General features: G+C 38.2%; 1 protein-coding gene across 1 annotated transcript in view; it reads left to right on the top strand.

The window, feature by feature from the left end:
* The first annotated feature begins 1590 nt into the window (after positions 1 to 1590).
* Positions 1591 to 19415, top strand: part of Brwd3 (bromodomain and WD repeat domain containing 3) — a 92377-nt gene continuing 74552 nt past the window's right edge. Inside the window, 6 exon segments of the mRNA XM_032889330.1 lie at positions 1591 to 1830; positions 1964 to 2048; positions 2240 to 2255; positions 2648 to 2707; positions 10312 to 10462; positions 10686 to 10784. Of these exon segments, the coding sequence (XP_032745221.1) occupies positions 1800 to 1830; positions 1964 to 2048; positions 2240 to 2255; positions 2648 to 2707; positions 10312 to 10462; positions 10686 to 10784 (442 nt within the window). The 5' untranslated portion in view covers positions 1591 to 1799.

The raw sequence follows: 19415 nt of genomic DNA, 5'->3' as shown, positions 1-19415 counted from the left end.
TCACATGCCTTTTGAATACAACACAGATATATTCTCACATGACTTCTACAAAAATGTGTTTGTAAACATGGCGAATATTATTTATTCTTATCATTTACACATAAAAATACAATAGAATGTAAGTGCTCTTAATTCATATAGTAGTCATTTTTAATATTGCTGTGATAAAGAAAAATATAAACTATCTCCAAGGTCACTGTAAGGATTAAATGAGTTACAGCAGGTAAAATATGTGTTTAAATGAGTTACAGCAGGTAAATAAAAGAAATGGGCAGAAAGAGTTACTAAGGATATGCTAAGTTTATGCTTACTTAATTGAATTCTATGCCCAATGTGGTAATGGCTAAGCTCCCTGAATCAGAAAATTATACTCCCACTATAGCCACACAGGTGAACCTTCAAATTTGAGTGTTTTAACGAAAGTAATGTATACAATTCAAATAGTATTTGTTTTCCCATCAGGTGTTGCCTCTGTGAATTCTGTTCACAGTAACATCCTGAGAACAGGATGTTAAGAGAAATTGGGGAAGTGAACCAGTTTACTCAAACTGTCAATTATTATACAAATCCTTTGATCGCTGAAGATTTACCTACCCCAAACAGCAGGTCAGCGCTCTGCTAAGAGTTAAAGTTATACATTAAAACAATTGTAGCCTCAAAACATTGGAAAAAGACTTAGTAAAGTGGAATGGTGACTCATGTCTGCCACGTGAACAGCAGGGAAGCTGAGGCAGGAGGATTGACACAGGGAATGCCAGGAGAGACTTGGATAAATAGTGAACATAGTGAAAGCATGACAGAGAATAACACTTCAAAGACAAAACCAACCAAACTATCATTTCTATCCAAACTTCACAATAGTTAAAAACTTTTAAAATGTTTTGGTAGAATTTCAAAACAGAGTTCCAACTTATCTTACAGGAATGGAGAAGATACCGCTTGTTGATCATTTCAGAAGGGGGGAAAAGGCCTCGTGGTTAAAGTGCAAACTTCTCGTTCAATATTTATCAGAATCAAGGGGATACTTTAAGTAGTTTTCTATAAGAATATTATTCCCTTGCTCCAGCTATCAGGTAAGCACAGCACTTTCATTTGGTATACTGTTCCTCCTTTGGCAACAAAACCTTTTAGTAGCTAGCGACTTTTGGGGGGGGGGTGTAGAAAAAGAACAAACAAACCAAATCCTTTCGGTGACCCAAGGTAAGCTAGGTCAAGTCAGTCTCTCACAAGTTTCTATTGACCAGGTCTGGAGAAAGGTTCCTTCACCGGAAAGGGTCCGATTGCCCTTACAGGAAGGGTAAGCAACTCGGGAGCTCTGGGACGCCAACGCCACCACAGAGTTTGACAAAGGTTGCCAGAGCGTCTGCCTGCGTTTAGAACCTCTTCCTTGTTCTCTGGGCAGTAACTAGGCAACCCCAGGCCGGCTTACGCGGCTGGAACTAGGCGGCCGCCTTAGTGCCTCTGGCGGCCAGCCTGGAGCTCTGCAAGCTGCTCCCTCCCCTGCTCCCTCCCCTCTTTCTATGCTCCACCCTTTTTCCCCCGCCCACCCTCCGACTTCAGCTCCTCCCTCTCCTTCTCTCTTGCTCTCCTTCCTCCTCCGCCTCCTCAGCTCTTGGGCTAGAATATCTATGGGTCGAAACGTGATGCGATGAATCCGAGAGAGACCGAAACTGGGACGAAGAGTGCGGCGGAAGCGGCGGGACTCCCAAGCATGGGGGCTTCACCACAATAGAGGCAGCGCCCCCACCCGCCCCCGCCAGCCCTCCGGAGCGAAGCCCCCAAGCCCCCTCGGGAAAAGGATGGCGGCGGCACCTACCCAGATCGAAGCCGGTGGGTAGCTGAGCCGGGGGCTAAAGGGATGGGGGATTTGTGCGACTGCTGTCAGAATTTTGTTTAAAAAGCTTGTATTTCTCTTCCTTGCCTCTCTCTCTACGTCTCCCCCCACCCCCCACCCCTTCTTTAGAGCTGTATTACCTGATCGCAAGGTTCTTGCAGTCCGGACCCTGTAACAAATCCGCTCAGGTGAGAGGGGAAAAGGATATCTGGGAGTGTTGGGGAATGGTCCCATTGGGGAAATTGAGGCACCGGGTAAGCAGTGCAGTTGGAGGGTGAGGGAAAGGCCGGCCGCGATTACTCCTACAGTCAGCGGCTGTGTTGGAAGTGGGGAGGGAGGAATGGGTTGGCGCCCCAATCTGTTCCTCACATCTGTGTGTCCCTCTTCCCCAGGTGCTAGTGCAAGGCTCGAAGAGCATCAGGTATGGACCCCCTTTGGGAAGAGGTGGGGAGGGCTGGGGTGAACCTGGAGGAAGGGTAAGGTAGGTCAGGGGCCGAGGACAGGGGCCGGGAGAGAGCCTTCGAGCTGGACAGTTGGGGCTGTTGTCACTTGGGGTGAACCGGGCTCTTTGCTTAGAAGGGGCGGACAACGCAGGGGTCTAAACTCGCTGCCTTTTATTCCTGCAGGAGGTGTTTTTTCAGGATTTCCTTTCCTTTGCCCCCCCACCCCCACCCGGACACGGCAGCAGTAGCTGTTGGGACTAGAGAAATTAAAATGCTAAAGGGTCCAGGACTAGACTCCAGGCTGGGTGCTGCTGATGGGGAGCAGAGGCTTTTCCTTCACACCCCCCCTTTCTTTTCCTCCGGCCCCCAGCTGATTCCGCGCCGCTTAGACTGGGAAGGGAAAGAGCACCGAAGAAGCTTCGAGGATCTGGTTAGTAAACTTTTCGTTTCAACTTAGCCCAACTCTTTCTCCACTCCCTCCCCACCTTGTGCCCCCAACCCGCCCCTGGCCCTTCAGCCCTCAGAGCTCCCGGAGCCTGCTGTTCGGTGTTCGAAGGACTGCCCCTTCCCCCTCCCAGCGTGTCGGAAAGGGTACCTTGCCCTCCTCTAGCCTTGCTTATTTTCACCCCAAAACTTTGAAGAATGTGAGTTGGTTTTCAGAGGTGCTGTGTTGTGCATTATGACTGTGTTACAAACATCGGAGAAGGCCCATTGTAGGGGGATAAGGGACAGAAACCAGGGGGTTATCTTGGGGCACGTACCAAGGACTGACGCTGGCCAATGACAGCGTTGGTAACAGCCCGGAGTTCCGGATTAGTGGAAGAAAACTGGTTTCTGGTTGGTCCTGGCTTGAAATACGGGAACTGAGGCCAGGCTTGGGTGTTTTTTTTTTCCCTAGCTCTCTCTCTTTTTCTCCTTTTTCTTTCTTTCTTTTTTTTTTTAGGGGAGGGAAAAGGGACTCAGAAGGAACTGACTCGTAAGTGAGAAAACTACACAAATAAAAATACTAAGGACTACAGGTGAATTCAAGATTTACTGTCTTTAGATAATGGACTACTGAATAAAAACATTGTTGTATATTTCAATCTTAGAAAATAGCTAGTTAATTCTTAAATAAATTGCATTTGTAAAAAATACATTTCCACTAAATAAGAACTATGTATTATGACCTTTTGGGAATAGGTGAACAGGATTTGGGGATTAAGAGACAACAATGGGCATTTTTTAAAAAATAGAATATACTTTGGTTAAGGACCAAAGCTCTTGGATTGACTCTTATTTCTCCTGCAAATATAATTTGCAATGCAAGTGCATGTTTTGCTCTGCACTGAGACAAAAAGATGATCTTTTATATGTGGGAAAAGAGATTCTAGTATTAGCCACAAATATGAAATTATATGATAATAAAAAGGAGTGATAATAAAACCTAAATTCAGCTCCTTTCTTACAAATAAGATCCAAATGAGGAAAACCACACAAAGTGGACAGAAAGTTGGAAGAATAGTAGAATAAGGTAAACTAAATAAAAAGAAAATTATTGGAAGTTTGCTTGTAAATAGTAAACAGTTAAATTGCTGTAATATTCATTTTGAAAAGTTTGTGTATGATATTACAAGTGTAAAGCCACTTTAAGTATTACAGAATCTACTGACTTTTTCCTAATGCCTTGTTAATAAAAAAAATAGGTTTAATTATAATAAGAGTGAATGCCACAACCAGTATTGTTAATGGTAATTTCTCAGAGAGTTACAAATAATTTTTGAACACGTGTTACTACCTTTAATTTTCAGCCCAAAGTTTTGTTGTTCTTTCTGTTGTTAGATATGTCCTACTTGTACCACAGAAGGCAAATTCGAAGTTCACTAGTACATGTTTTAGCATCGAATTACTGATACATGTTTGAAAATAGTTTTAATATCCAGGTGTATGGGCAATGCTTTTGTTTACTTTTTCCCTTTTCCAGTTTATATATGCATGTGCAGGTAGATCATTTCTAAGCAAATAGCAATATATACATATATATACATATATACATATATACATATACATATACATATATATACATATATACATATACATATACATATACATATACATATACATATATATATATCTGTCTCACAAACTTGATAGGAAATTGAGTAATTAACAGTTGTCTCGGGTTGGGGATTTAGCTCAGTGGTAGAGCACTTGCCTAGCAAGCGCAAGGCTCTGGGTTCGGTCCCCAGCTCCGGAAAAAAACAAACAAAAAAAAAACAATTGTCTCCTCACCACAGTTCAAAAATGTGTTTTACTAGTCATTTCTTAAAAAAAACAAAATTTTATACAATTATAATCAGCGCGTCATTTTTTTTACTTTATATTTTTTCTGACAGTACTGGCATGACTAGTGTTCTTGAATAGCCATCATCTGGTAATGGTAGAAAAGAATTAGTTATGTTTTTAGGTATGATTTGTCTTCAATTTTCCCAGTTCATTTGAGTTACTTTTACCTTTTCAGTAATTCTTTTGCGTAATTACGTGATCGTTTTCTGCTGCCTTCTTTTCCAAAAGGCTCCTGGACTTACAGATGTCTGAATCAGGTCAAAGTAGCTCATCAGTTGTCTAGCTTTTGCCACATATTGAAGATCCGTCTTCAGAAGTTTGTCCTGAGGTCTAATGCCAACAACATCTAGTGACAGTGTGATGCTTTATAGTTTTAAAATCATTTAAAATGGTTTTAATATGTAATAATAGTCTTGAGTTGATTTAAATAGACTTTTGTTTATTAGTAGTAAGACTGACTGAATCCTTAACAGTTATTTTTTTAAGTATTGTTAATACACTTCTCCGTTTCTATGGACTTGATTGTGCTCTCCTGTAGTTTTTGTTTTGTTACTATGTTTGAGTCACAGTCACATACTATTGTGTAGTCTGACCTGGAGCTCATTCTGTACTCCAGACTTGCCTCAAGCTTGAAGCAACCTCCTGCTTCAGCCTGAGAAATGCTGGGATTATAGGTATGATCCATGGTATGGTTACTCATTCATTCATTCATTCATTCATTCATTCATTCATTTATTGAGTTAGTAGTATTATACAAGGTTTTATAATTTAGCCAAGGCTGACTTAGAATTTGTAATTTTCCGTGTAGAACTTGTGATTTTCTGTTAGCTTCAAACTCAGTGTTACTCATTTCCCAGCCTTCTTAGCAGGCATGTGCCACCATGTGCTTGGCTCCATTTTCACACAAACTGTGTACTCTTGCTTTTTCACGTAACTTTTTATATTAGGTACTTTTTTCTTCTTTCTCTGTGTCTCCCTTGTTGACATTTTTCACCCATGGAATTGAAAGCACTAGTTAGCAATTGTATTACAATAACATGGGTTATATTACCCTTGCTGAACAAGCAAGATATATGTGGCAATATTAAAATAATTTTATAAAAGTTCCTATGTTGAAAAGATAGTATATGATCATTATTGTCTTTCAAAAGAGTATTGCATTTCTGAAGATACTTTTTATCATTCTAAGAGTCTTTTTACAAAATTCTGAAGCTTTAGAATGTTTTTGGCCGTAGATTGAAACCGTGTGTCTCATACCTATAAGGTAATTACTATGGCTGAGCCTCAGCCTTAGCCCCTTTAAGAGTGTTTTCATATTGTCATTTGATTCATAACAACTACTTTAAAACAGTGTATTAGCATTCCAGACATACCTGTATTCTTTTCTTACCTGACCTAGCTTTTGTCTAATTGCTAACAATAGTTTAAATTAGCTACTTGAATAGCAGACACATGTTTGAGTGCTGGTAGCATAGTTATTGCCTGTGTAAGTGTGGACACAATTTAAACATGTGTGAATTAAAAACTGTACCGTGACCCACAGTCATCGTTAGGAAGAACAGAATGAAGCATATGAAACCTAAAACATGGGCTCCTCAAACTCAGTGCACTGCAGTGTCATGACACTGAAGATACTAAGGCAAAGCAGGTAGTCTCTGAAAACTGGTACTATTGACTTTACTAGAGTCATATAGACATTGTTTCTCACAGAAGCAAGTTAGCGCTTATCTAGATTTGATTGTAGGAAACGTCAATTCAGTGATTAAGACTGTTCTGGTAGTTTCTTTGAAAATTCTGGAAAAAGACTGGTATACAGTACAAGGAAGCTGGTATTGTAAGTTAAGAGAATAGATGGCAGGGAGGTAGGAATTTAGATTTCACGAATTCCACTTACAAAATGTTGTCTTGAAGTCATTTTACCCCATACATATGAATTTATGAAGTGTGTGGGGTGGGAGGAATATGTTTGTGAATATGCCTGTGTGTATCTAAATTAATGTGTTTTCTGTACATGTGGAGGCCAGGGGTTGAAGGAGTATTTTCTTCAGTTGCTTTGTGCTTCTTTTTTTCTTAGCACCACAGTAAAATTTAGTGTATTTATATTTTTAGGACTGATCATTTGGTATTAGATAACCAATTGATGTGCTCTTCCCTGGGGAAGACTATTCTCCCCTTTTCACCATTCTTTATTATTTGAAATAGAATCTCTTTTACACATTTTGATAATTTCATACATGTAAAAATGTTGTAATGGTAATAACCACTGGATACCCTTATTATTTGAGACAGTATTTCTCATTGAATCTAATTGTTTCAGTACACTGGCTGGTCAGGAAAGCTCAGGGATCATCATGCACCTATGTCCTTAAGGCTAGGACCCATGGGTTGCTTTGCACATGGCTGCTGCTGATCCTGACCCAGGTGCTCGTGGTTGTGCAGCCAGCTTTTTACCCACTGAGCCGTTTCCCAGCCTGCCTGAAATCATCTTCCTCATGTTTTTCACATGACTGGTAGAAAATAATTTGTGTGTTTGGTTTTTTTTTAACAGTAACTGTTTACTGATTGCTTAGTAACCTTTTTGGTAACAAATGGAATTTAAAGGCAATTTATAATAGTTTCATGTACATTTACGAACACTGTGTGCGTACACACATAAAGAGTTTATTTAATCTGTCAACTGATGATGTCGCTCCTTTCAGTGTATCTTCTTTGTTGAGCAACTTCTAGAAGACAGATGTACCCTCTGAACTTTTCTTGATTTTTATCTAGCCCTTTTAGCAATCTTCCTCCCCTCCCCCTTCCCCTCCTGTTTTCTTTGTTGTTTTTAGGCAGTGTTTCTTTGTGCTGGAACTTGCTCTGTGGACCAGACCAGACTGGCCTGGAACTCACCAAGATCTGCCTGCCTCTGCATTTGGAGTGCTGGGATTAAAGGTTTAGGCAACCACGTGTTCAGCCACTTTAAGCTCTTCTTGAAGTGGTGCAACCTAGAGAATGCTTGAACCTAGGAGGGTTGTTGAGAGGTTTTTTCCTGGGGAAATCTTTTTAAACCAGTAAAAAGGAAAGGTGTACTGATTAATCCTCAGAGAACAGAGTTGTAGGGGAATCTGAACTTGGCAGGTCTATCTGCCTCGTGGTGAGACATGGTGGCGCACCCCAATCCCAGCACTTGGGATGGGGGTGGGGATGAGCAGTGTTTCCTTTGTAGACAGGTGGATCTGGTCTACAAAGCAAGTTCCAGGACAGCCAGGGTTGTTACACAGAGAAGCCCAGTCTGGAAAAACAAACAGTGTTCTGACTAAAGAAGGACCTGCCGCTGTTTCTGTCTCAGCACTCTTCACCCCCTTTATATTCAGTAATATATTTTGCATAATTGTCTGAAAACCAGACACTTTTGTTTCTATAAAGTTACTAAAAGATTTATGAGATGTGAGTTTTTTGATTCAATCCTGACTTTTTTAAATAAATATAAGACTTATTTATGAGACACAGTTCTCACCTCTAGGGAAATACTTTATTTTTTGCTTGATTTTTTAGCATCATTTTTAGTGTTTTTTTCAACCAAAGAGGAGAAAAAATTATTGTTAAAATAACTTTGAAATATTAACCTTAATAGAATTGCTTTATCTTCCTAGAATTTTGAATAAAGATATTTTAATTCTTTAATTTTGTTATACTAGTCAAACAGAAATCACTCTGAGAATATGAGATCTTCTAGGAGCACTTATTATATTGATTTTAGTTAGACTTTATATATATCCTTACTCATTTATTCATTGACTGATTTATTCAGTATTTATCTGGCCATAGTTTATGCTGGGCATTTTTCTGAGTGCTAGGAATAGGGCAACAAACAAACCATACAGAGCATTTTATATATACGAGTGTTTTCTTTGCATGTTTGTCTGTGCAGGATATGTGTGTTCCTGGTACCTGAGAAGGCCTGGAAGAGGGCATTTAATCCCCTGAGACTAGGTTTGCAGGTGATTTTGTTAGCCACCATGTGGGTACTGGGAATTGAGCCCAGGTCCTCTGGAAGAGCAGGCAGTACTTTTAACTGCTGAGCATCTCTCTTAGCATAGCCATTTCTCTAGCTCCTGGAGATGTTTTGCTTTTAATCCCAGAATGAGGGAGGTAGAGGCAGGTGGATGTCTGTGAGCCAGCCTCGATCAACAGAGATTTCAAGAAATGGCCAAGGATACACAGAGAAACCTTTGAAAAACAAAAAAAAAAGAAAACAAAACAAAAAAGACAAAGACAAGGAAGAGACTACGCTACAGGACCTTTGACTTTAGGACTTTTGTTGTCTATAATATGGTTTGCATAAGAACATGACTTAGATTATCCCTTTTAAAGAAACTAACTTTGTATAGGGAAAACAATTCTGCTTTACTGTACACATATGTGTAATGTTAATACTAAGGGGGACAATATGGTAAGTGGTTAGTTGGTATAAGATTTTTTTTTATTCTTTAATCTATTTATGCAGTGCAGACTTTATCCCCCTCCTGGTCCACCCTCTCACTATTCCACACATCCCACACCTCCTCCCCTTCCCACCTTCCCACCCCCACCCCACCAGACCTTCCTATTCTTTGGGGCCTCAAGTCTTTCGAGGGTTAGGTGAATCTTCTCGGACTGAGTCCAGACCCAGCAGTCCTCTGCCATATATGTGTTGGGATCCTTGAGAGAATTTTTTCCCTTTGAGTTTGTTTTTCTTTGGAGAAAGAGCCTTACTTTGTAGCTCAGGCTAGTCTGAAGCTCAGGTTAGCCTGCAACACCATATGATATATGGTGCTTGTGGGGTTTAAGCTACTGGTGATTCTGTTGCTTCAGGCTCTAAGTCCTGGAATTTTAGGCATGTGACACCTTCCTGTGTTCTGGTAGCTCAAATTCTTCTCTTTTCTTTGAGACAAGATCTGACTATGTGTCCTTAGCTGGCCTCAACTCAAAAGGACAGACATCTGTCTGCCTCTATCTCAGATTTTTTTTAACCAGTTAATTCTCAGCACTGAGTAAATGAAATCAAAGAATTTACTTTATCACTTACTTTTTTTATTGCAATCATCAGGTTGTCTGTTTTGAACCACATTTTGTATAAAATTCAGTTATGATTTAGTAAAGGTGTGTAGAATAGAGGCCTGTGCTGTGTACCCACTATGACAAGATTTAAATATGCTGTGCTTGCTTTCTGTCTGTTTCTTTTTTAACACTTATTTTTATTATTTTTAACTGTCTGTATATGTGTGTGCCTTAAACACAGAGGACGTGACAGGTTTCTGTTGTTACAGGCAGTTGTTAAATACCTGATAGGGGAACTAAAGTTGGACCCTCTGCAAATATATTATGTGCTGAGCTATCATTCCAGCCAGTTGTGTCTGTTAACGTTGGTTCAAGCATTAGTTGAATATGTACATTTTAATTTTCTTTTCTTTTTTTTTTTTTTTTTTTTTTTTTTTTTTAGACAGGGTTCTTTGTGTAGCCTTGACTGTCTTGGAACTTACTCTATAAGTCTGACTAGCCTTGAACTCACAGAGATCTGCCTCTGCCTCTTGAGTGCTGGGATTAAAAGCTATCCTACTACTTCCAAGCAGTTTATTCAATTTTAATTTTCTTAATTTAATATCATAAAATACTTTTGATTTATGGTGCGATAAGTTGGTACATTAAGACTAATTCTGGTTTTTCCTGTGCTCTATTTATTCTATTTAGGTGGCAGCCAATGCACACATTCCTCCAGACTACCTCCTTAAAATTTGTGAGAGGATTGGCCCTTTATTAGATAAGGAGATCCCTCAGAGTGTTCCTGGGGTACAGACATTACTAGGTGTTGGTCGGCAGTCTCTGTTACGGGATGCAAAAGGTAAGATCTTTTAAATGAACATTCACATGCTTTTAGAAATACTCACTTTGTTTTAGTTTTATTTTGTTGATTTTATTTTATTTTGTTGATTTTATTTTAACTTGTTGATTTTTAATAATTTTCTAAGTCTATAAGTAAATTTGTAAAGGCGTAAAATACAGTTCTTTTGTGTCAAGTACTAGAAAATCCTTTTTCCTTGAATAACTTTTGTTTTTTTCTGTAGACTGTAAGAATACACTATGGAATGGGTCTGCTTTTGCAGCTCTACACAGAGGCAGACCTCCAGAACTACCTGTAAATTATGTGAAACCTCCAAATGTGGGTAAGTAATATCATTCAACTTAGAAGCATATTCTTGATTCATTCTTGGACTCATTTCATGGCCAAAAGTAGGCACTGGAACTGAATTTGAAGTATAAATGCACTGTTTACATTGTTAATGTTTTGAAGATTGATTTTTATGTATTGTGTATATGTACCTCCTGTGCATGTATATACTGTATATACTGTATACCTTTAAGGGCCATAGGCAGGCCCAAAAAAGAATGTGGGATTCTGTCAAGGATGAGCTACAAGCATTTGGGAGCTACCCAAAATGCGTGTTGGGAACTGATTTAGGGTCTTCTGGAAGAGCACTCTTTAACCACTGAGTTGTTGTTTCTCTAGCCTCTCTAGCCTAGTTCTTAATGGGACAGTATACTTTTAAAATGATATTTATTGGGTTGGGGATTTAGCTCAGTGGTAGAGCCCTTGCCTAGGAAGTGCAAGGCCCTGGGTTCGGTCCCCAGCTCCGGGGGAAAAAAAAAACCCAAAAAAATGACATTTATGTATTTCTTTAGTGTGGTGTATGTATACGTGTGTGTATACATGCAACTGCACAAGTTTGGAGGTCAGAATACAACTTGGAGACTTTTTTTCCCTACCATCAGGATTTCAGGAGTCATACTCCGGTCAGCAGGTTTCTTCAGGTGTCTTTACACACTGAGCAATCTCATGGGCCTCAGGGCTATATTTTTTTCAAGTGTTTTTCAACTTAAAGCAAGTTTCATCCTCATTTTGTAAAAGGTGATCTATTGGGTTTCATTTCTTCCTTAGCAGAGACTTGGTTCCTTTTTGAGCCAGGATCTCATGTTTTTTCTGCTGGCCTCCAATCCACTGTAGTGGGGGCTGATCCTGAAGGCCTGATGATGTCTGCTCCCACTTCACAAATACTGGGATTGTAGTACTTTACTACCACACCCTGCCTCAGGAACATTTTTGAACACAGAGTACAAGGAGTTTAAGCCATATGGTTTTCTATTTCCATGTCTCTGTATTGAGTTTCTGTAAAACTTTATAGAGAACTGCTTAAAGATAGATTTCAGAAGGAAAGAAATATATGTCCTGTTTATATTTCATTGCCAAGTTTATAATTCTGGTATGTCATCAGTCATCATTCTCTTTATTTTTTGTTGTTCTGTGATACAGTTTTCCTGTTTCCCATCCTGGATTGGAATTCAGTGCTTAACCCGGCAGTCTTCTAACTTGATGCTTGAGTCTCAGAATTACAGGCATGGACCACAACACCTTGGTCTATTTTTTAAGACAAAATATCACCATTCCTAGTTCTAATTTTCTGAAATTCACATGTCCCTAGTTATTCTCTCGCCAAATAATTTTGCAGAATTACTAGTTACTAATGGCTACCAAGATGATAGATCTAGTTCTAAACCATTTTGATTAACGCTAACCTTTCCAAAGTGCTTATAAAACCAAGGTGCTGAAATGTCGTTCTGCTTCCATAAAAAATATATTTTTTTCTATAATTCCTAGTGCTGCTTTCACACTGTGCCCTCAATTTTGAATGGAAAACTTTCAAATCAAAAGCTAAGAACTCGGGGTTGGGGATTTAGCTCAGTGGTAGAGCTCTTGCCTAGGAAGCGCAAGGCCCTGGGTTCAGTCCCCAGCTCCTGAAAAAAAAAAAGAATCAAAAAAAAAGGGGGTTGGGGATTTAGCTCAGTGGTAGAGCTGTTGCCTAGGAAGCGCAAGGCCCTGGGTTCTGTCCTAGCTCCAAAAAAAAAAGAACTAAAAAAAAAGCTAAGAATGCTTTTTGTTGTTGGCTCTTTCTAACATGTTTTGATAAAAGTCTCATTCCCTGTATCCCTGACTGGCCTCCTACTCAGGGATAACAGAGATTGGCCTGCCTCTCCCTTCCCAGTACTGGGATTAAAAGTGTTTACCAGCTTGTTGATGGCTTGTTGACTTTTTTCAGTCAAGGACACATGCTCAGGGTGGCCTCATGGTAATCTTTTGTTTCTACCTTCCAAATGTTGGGTCTACAGACATATGCCTGGTTTATGAAAAAAATTCTCAAAAGGTGTAAGTTAATAGAACTTATTAACCTTTGGAGGCTAAATAAATTGAGGGTAGAGATTATTTTAAAGGATTAAACATAAAGCTTAGTAAGAGAAACTCGATACTTAAGAGTACATTGCTACACTGCTAACAGTACTCATTTAGAGCCTTCATGTTACTTGGTTAGGTCTTATTGGATTTGTTTTGCTAATACTTTTTTTTTTTACTTTGTCAGGGATAGTTTATAAACCAGAATTTTTATTTATACTTTATTGACTTGAGGAAGGTTTTTTTTCCCCTGATGAATTTATTTATTTTCAAATATATATATATAGCTCCCAGAGATCCTCCTACTTCTCCATTCGGAGTGCTAGGGTTGAAGGTACGTGACACTGTGCCAGCCTTTAAATTCCTTCTTCAATTAAGTTTAGCCAGTGCTTGTGGTGGTGGTGCCTGCCTCTAATCCCAGTAGTTAAGGGGCAGAGGCAGGAGGATCTCTGAGTTTGAGGCCAGCCTGATTTTTAGAGCATGTTCCAGGACAGCCAGGGGTACACAAGACTCCTGTCTTGAAAAGCTTAAGTTAGCTAAGTAATTTTCATACACCCATTGGCATCACGGCACTTTGTTCTCATTCTCTCTCCTCCACTGTTCATTCTCCTTTCACATTCCCCTACTCTTGCTGGTAGCCTCCTTTTCAAAAGTCATTTTTCCCTTTTCATTTTATTTACTTATTTAGAGACAGGTTCTCACTATATAGCTCTGATGAGTGGCCTGAAACTCTCTATGTAGACAGAGATCCCACCTGCCTCTGCTTCTCAGGTGTTGGGATTAAAGGCAAGTGCCACTAAGCCTAGGCCAGTAGGTGAGTCTGTCAGTGGGTGGTCTGTCTCTCTCCCTCCCTTACCCTGCTTTCCTCCCTCCCTCCCTCCCTCTTCCTTCCTTCCTTCCTTCCTTCCTTCCTTCCTTCCTTATTTCCTTTATTTAACGAAATGAAAAAAATCTTATTGGGTAGCCCAGGCTAGCCCTTCAATTTCCCTGCTCCTCTTTAGCATCCCTATAGGGAGAACTACTGTAATGTGTCATAATTATTGGCTCTTTCTAACTTCCTTTCTTTTCCTTCTCTGTGCTCTTGATGTTTTGTGCATTATAGGAACTGTCTCCAATTCTAAGCTGCAGACCTGACACTAATTCTTTTTGCTTTCTTACTGTTGCTTCAGTTTTTGAGAAATAATATTTTCTGGCCCAGGTTGGACTTAAACTCATTGTGGCCCTTCTTCTGCTTGAGTGTTGAGATTACAGTGTTGTGATTACAGATGTGTATTTGAACTGGGTATATTTTTTTTTCAGAATTACAAGGCGTTTGGTACTCTTAATAATTGCTTAGTAATTACAGAATTGTTGTTATACCTTTTAAAATCTGAAAATCTGCCCTGAATTTGAAGAAGAGTTTAGACACAATTGAATTTTCACATAGAACATACTAGTCAAGTTTAAGAGTTTTAAAGAAGCTCTAGATTAGCCAGGGCTCTATGAGACTGTCTCAAAAAGAAAAAAAGAAGTACAGATTCTAAATATTTCTATGGAATATATCTGAGAAACTGGGTTATAGCTTCTCTTTTGCAGCATAGAAACCCAAACAAAATCCAGGGAAGTCATAATTGGCCAAAGTTTGCTTCCTATCTTGTTTTTTTTTTTTTTAACCCTTCATGTTTTTTGTTTGTGGTCAACAACAACAATAACTACTACTACTACTACTACTACTACTACTAATACTACTACTACTACTACTACTACTATTTCAAATAAACTTACTAAGCTGCTGCAAAATAGATAATTAGCTATATTGCTTTTTTTTTTTTTTTTTTTTTTTTTAGACAGGGTTTCTTTGTATAGCCCTGACAGTCCTGGAACTGTACATAGACCAGGCTGGCCTCTGCCTCCCAAGTTCTGAGATTAAAGATGTGTGCCATATGGCCAGCCATATTACTTTTTAGAATATGTTTATCTATCAATCAGTCATCTATCTTCTGTTTATTTTTTTTCTAATGTGGGAAATGAAGCTAGGGGCCCAGACGTATTGATGATTAAACTCTCTGCCACCTAAGCTATGTCCAAGAAGCTTATCTTTTATTTTTGATTCTGAGACACTGTTTTGCTCCAGACTGGGCTGGCCTATTAGCTTGCTGCCTTCTCCTGCCTAGACTGTCTATGTAGGTGGTATCATAGCCCAGATTTGGTAAAAGGCCTGGCTATTTTTAAAGTCAAACATCTTACGGTACAATTATGCATAATAAAATTTTCCCTTTTAAGCTGACTAGTATACTGAATTTTGATAAATGTGTATATTAGTGTTACTTCGAGAATAATAAAGGATATAATGTTTCTATCACTTTCTAAATATGTGTCTCACAAACCCTGAATTCCAGTAATCATCTCTTCTGTGATTATATCTATTCTTTGCTTTATTTAGAATGTCATTTGAATTAAAGCACATTGCATTCAGCTTTTTGTGTGTATCTTTTTTCTTTGTTTCTGTTTCTTTCATTCTTTCTCTGTTTCTATTTTTCTTTTTCTTTTGAGACAATGTCTTACAATGTAGGTCTGCATGCCCTGGTGGAACTTACTGTGTAGACCAAGTTTGTCTTGTTTTGTGTTTCCCTACTATGGGCTTGACCTTGAGTTCACAAAAATCAGCCTGCCTTTGACTTTCAAATGCTGGGGTAAAGGTGTACACCACCACCACCACCACCACCCCACTAAGCCTACGTACAGATCTGTTTTTTCAGGCAAGGTCTTGCTATATAGCTCTGACTCACCTAGAAATTTCTGTGGAAACCAGGTTGGCCTTGAATTTCACTGATCTTCCTGACTAGCTCCCAACTACTGGGGTTTATCAGATTCCTTTTAAATGAATGTTTTATGAGACTTAAGTCATTTCATATGAGCAGCATTCCTTTTTATTACCCAGTAGTATTGTATTGTACTGATACATTACATTCTGTTTGTTTAGGTCCATCTGTTAGTGGACATTTGGATTATTTCCAAATTTTGGCTATTAGGAATAAAGCCACTTTAAATGTTTTCATATGGAAATATTTGTGCACATGGTTTCATTTTGGGAGGTAAATACGAAATAGAATTGGTGACTTGAATGCTAATACAAACTTACAAGAAACTGTAGAACACTTTCAAAAGAGATAGTCCTGATGCAGTTGCTTTATATCTTCATTGGTTTTGTGTATGATTGGGTAATATCTTTTTATGTGCATATTTGCCAGTATTTTTTGCCTTCTTTATAATCCTCTGCTCATTGTAAAAATGATTAACCTTTCTCTTAATGAGTTCTTTATATTTTGGCTATGATTTTTTTCATATTTTGGACCAATTTGTGATCTTTGCATTTTTTAACAGTTGTTCAAAAAACTCTAAATAGCTTTTGTTGAAGCCCTGCTCATCAGCTTTGTTTGAAAGTATATTTTTGGAGGTGTGGATCTCATATCTAAGAAATTGTACCCTGTCATAAGCTCCCAAGATTGTTTCTATTTCCTTTTTTAAAGTTTTGGAATTTTATTTTAAATTTTGTTCATTTTTTCCACTTTGCATTAATATTAGAATGGATATGCAATTTAGTTTGGGTTCATACTTTTTTGCACATTGAAATGTAATTGTTGGGGGTTGGGGATTTAGCTCAGTGGTAGAGCGCTTGCTAGGAAGCGCAAGGCCCCAGCTCTGAAAAAAAAAAAAAAGAACAAAAAAGAAAGAAAGAAAGAAAAGAAATGTAACTGTTTCAGGCCATCTTTTCTCTTAATCATGCATGTATGGCTCTAGACTATGTTGTTTGACTACTCCAACTTAGTTCTTACTTTTTCAGAATTGCTTCAATGTTTCTTGTCCTTAGCCCTCATATAAACTTTACAGTTCCCTTTACTACAAAGAAACCTTGAGGATTTCCTTCAAATATCATTGTATCCATGGCCTAATTTTGGGAATGCTTTTGTTATTTACCTCTAGAAAATGGACACTACACTTAACAGTTATTTCTATATTAACCTTGATATTCAGTTACTAAATTTGGTGACACTTTGAGATTATTGTTTATGTGGATGATAACATCAACACTGAATGATTGTTTCCTTTTTCATCTCTTTCCCTTGTATATGCCTTTCTTGCATTACACAGTGGTTGGTTGAAATAGTGAGAATGGATATCCTTGCTTTGATTCTTGTTTTAAGATTAAAACTAGACAAGTTTTATCACTAAGTAACATCATAGATGTTTTTATTTAGTCAATTTGCAGATGTTACCTTCTATTCCTACTTTTTAAAAAAAACTGTAAATGTTTTTATGAAAATTCATAATTTTTTAAAAAAAATCATAATGGATATAGCCTTTTAATTTTATATTCGGAATTTTATCGGTAATTGACGTACACATATTTTAAACAAGTACTTTATCACTGAGCTATATTCCCGACCATTAGGATTCATTGTTATTTATTTGCGTCTCCTGTAATCTAGAGTAGGCATGTATACACTGTAGCAGATGCTGGCTTCTGCTCCTTACAAGATGATTCTCCTAGCTGCAACCTATGTACTGGGATTACAGCTAGTCCCACTATGACTTGCTTTATGGGATGCTTCAGATTGAATCAGGAACTTGGTACTTGTTAGTTCTTTCTTTCTTTTTTTAATTCTTTGAGAATTTAGAGAGTTTACTTTTTTAAATGAAAGTTTTACAGAACTCGTTTTGCCAAGTACAATTATACAAATACAGTTCTGACCATTGAGACATTTCTTTACTTGCCGCCAAGGTCAGAATTGCATTGATTTGGCAAAACACTGCTGTAACACTTTATTTAAAACAGAAGAATATTGTAAGAGTATACTGTGTGAAATTGTCAGAGAATAATAAAGAAAAATTTGTATGATATGAGGTTTAGAATTCAAACTATAGAAAATAGTTTACAGGAAAAAAAATAAAAAAAAAAACTTAGAAATGGAATAGGACAACCTCGAATCCTTGATCCTCTTACTGCTGCCTCTCAAGTGCTGAGATCATGGGCATACCAGGCTGTTGGAGTGCTTAAGGGTACTTGTTCTTCTGAAAGGATCCGGGCTCAATTCCTAGTACCCACATGACAGCGTCAATTCCAGGGGATCTGACATCATCATCTTCAGGCCTCTGTGGATACAAGGGCACAGCAGAAAAGGACCCATACACATATAAATTGAAATACATAAAAATTCTGACCTCGCTTGTGCTCTAAAACACACTACACTGTTACAATGTCCCCTCCTTGGAGCAACTGATCAGTAATGATGCTTAGTAATTTAATAAGATGGTAGTGAAGGAATTTGGAAGTTAATACCCTGATAACATTCTCCATACTACTTAATATAACACTTGAATTCTATGTGTGGTCACTTTAATCCAGGGTGAATTGCTAAATTTCTCTAGAGAAAGAGCAAAATAGGAATATAATGTATGACTATAATGTGACTGGACAGATGGCTCAGTGGTTAAGAGTACCTGCTGCTATGGCAGAAAACCTGGGTCTGGTTCCCAGCATGCAATGGTAGCTCACCACCATTATAACTCTAGTTGCAGAGGATGGGACACCCTTCTCTGGACTCCAGAGGAATCGGGCATACATACACGTTTCACAGACATACATAGGAAATACACCCATGCAAATAAAAAGAAATATTAAAAAAGATGACTATAGATTTGTATTTTTGTTTACATTTCAGTAGTGCTATTTCATTAGCTGGATGGTTGTCTAATCTAATTGGATTCTCATTGGGCCAAGACTAAATCAGGAAGAAATTTGAACCAATCTCAAACACTCTTTATACTAAATATGACTTAAATAAATACTGGGGCATATTCAACATTTGTGGTATTGCTTGGAGTTTTAGCCTGTTATCACTAAGTGTTATTCCTTCCTCCCTTTAAAGATTAATGTATGTTATAGAAACTGGTAGTTAAGATTTAACGAACTTTTCATGGAAACAAAGGCCTTCTGAGCTAGTTTGTCATTAGAGAAGTAATATTTAAAGTTCAACTTTCAAAAGTTAGCAATTATTATCCATCCTGGCAAAAAAGTTTACAGATTCTCCTATTTTCCTCTCACAACAATTTTCATGCAGTTCTCCTTAGAAGGACAAGGGTGTGAGCTACCTCATTTTGTTACATACTGACACTGTTCCTCAAGAAGGCATAAGCATGCTTTTGTATTTCTAGTCTGAGTCAAAGGCGTGATGCATTAAAGAATCTATTTTTAAATGTTTGTCACTACTTTTATCTTCAGTCCTATTAACTTCCAGTTAGATGCTATAATTTACATAGCATGCCTTTAATTTACATTGTATACACATTTGGAGGCTTGCATTCATTCTAAAGCCAAATTATTATTTACAAGTTGACATAGGCTTCCATTTAGCATTGATTGTCTCTTGACTTACTGGCCATTGCGTGTGTCATAGTTAATGCCAGAACTCACTTGGAGGTGGGAAATCTGCCTCTTTTAAATATATAAATATATATTAGAAGAAAGTACTAAGCTGTTTTTATCGCGAGGAAGTGACTGCATTCCTGTGAGAAATATTTAGCCTTCGTC

Source organism: Rattus rattus, chromosome X (assembly GCF_011064425.1).
Source record: "Rattus rattus isolate New Zealand chromosome X, Rrattus_CSIRO_v1, whole genome shotgun sequence".
NCBI lineage: Eukaryota > Metazoa > Chordata > Mammalia > Rodentia > Muridae > Rattus > Rattus rattus.
This window is presented reverse-complemented; position numbering and strand designations above follow the sequence as displayed.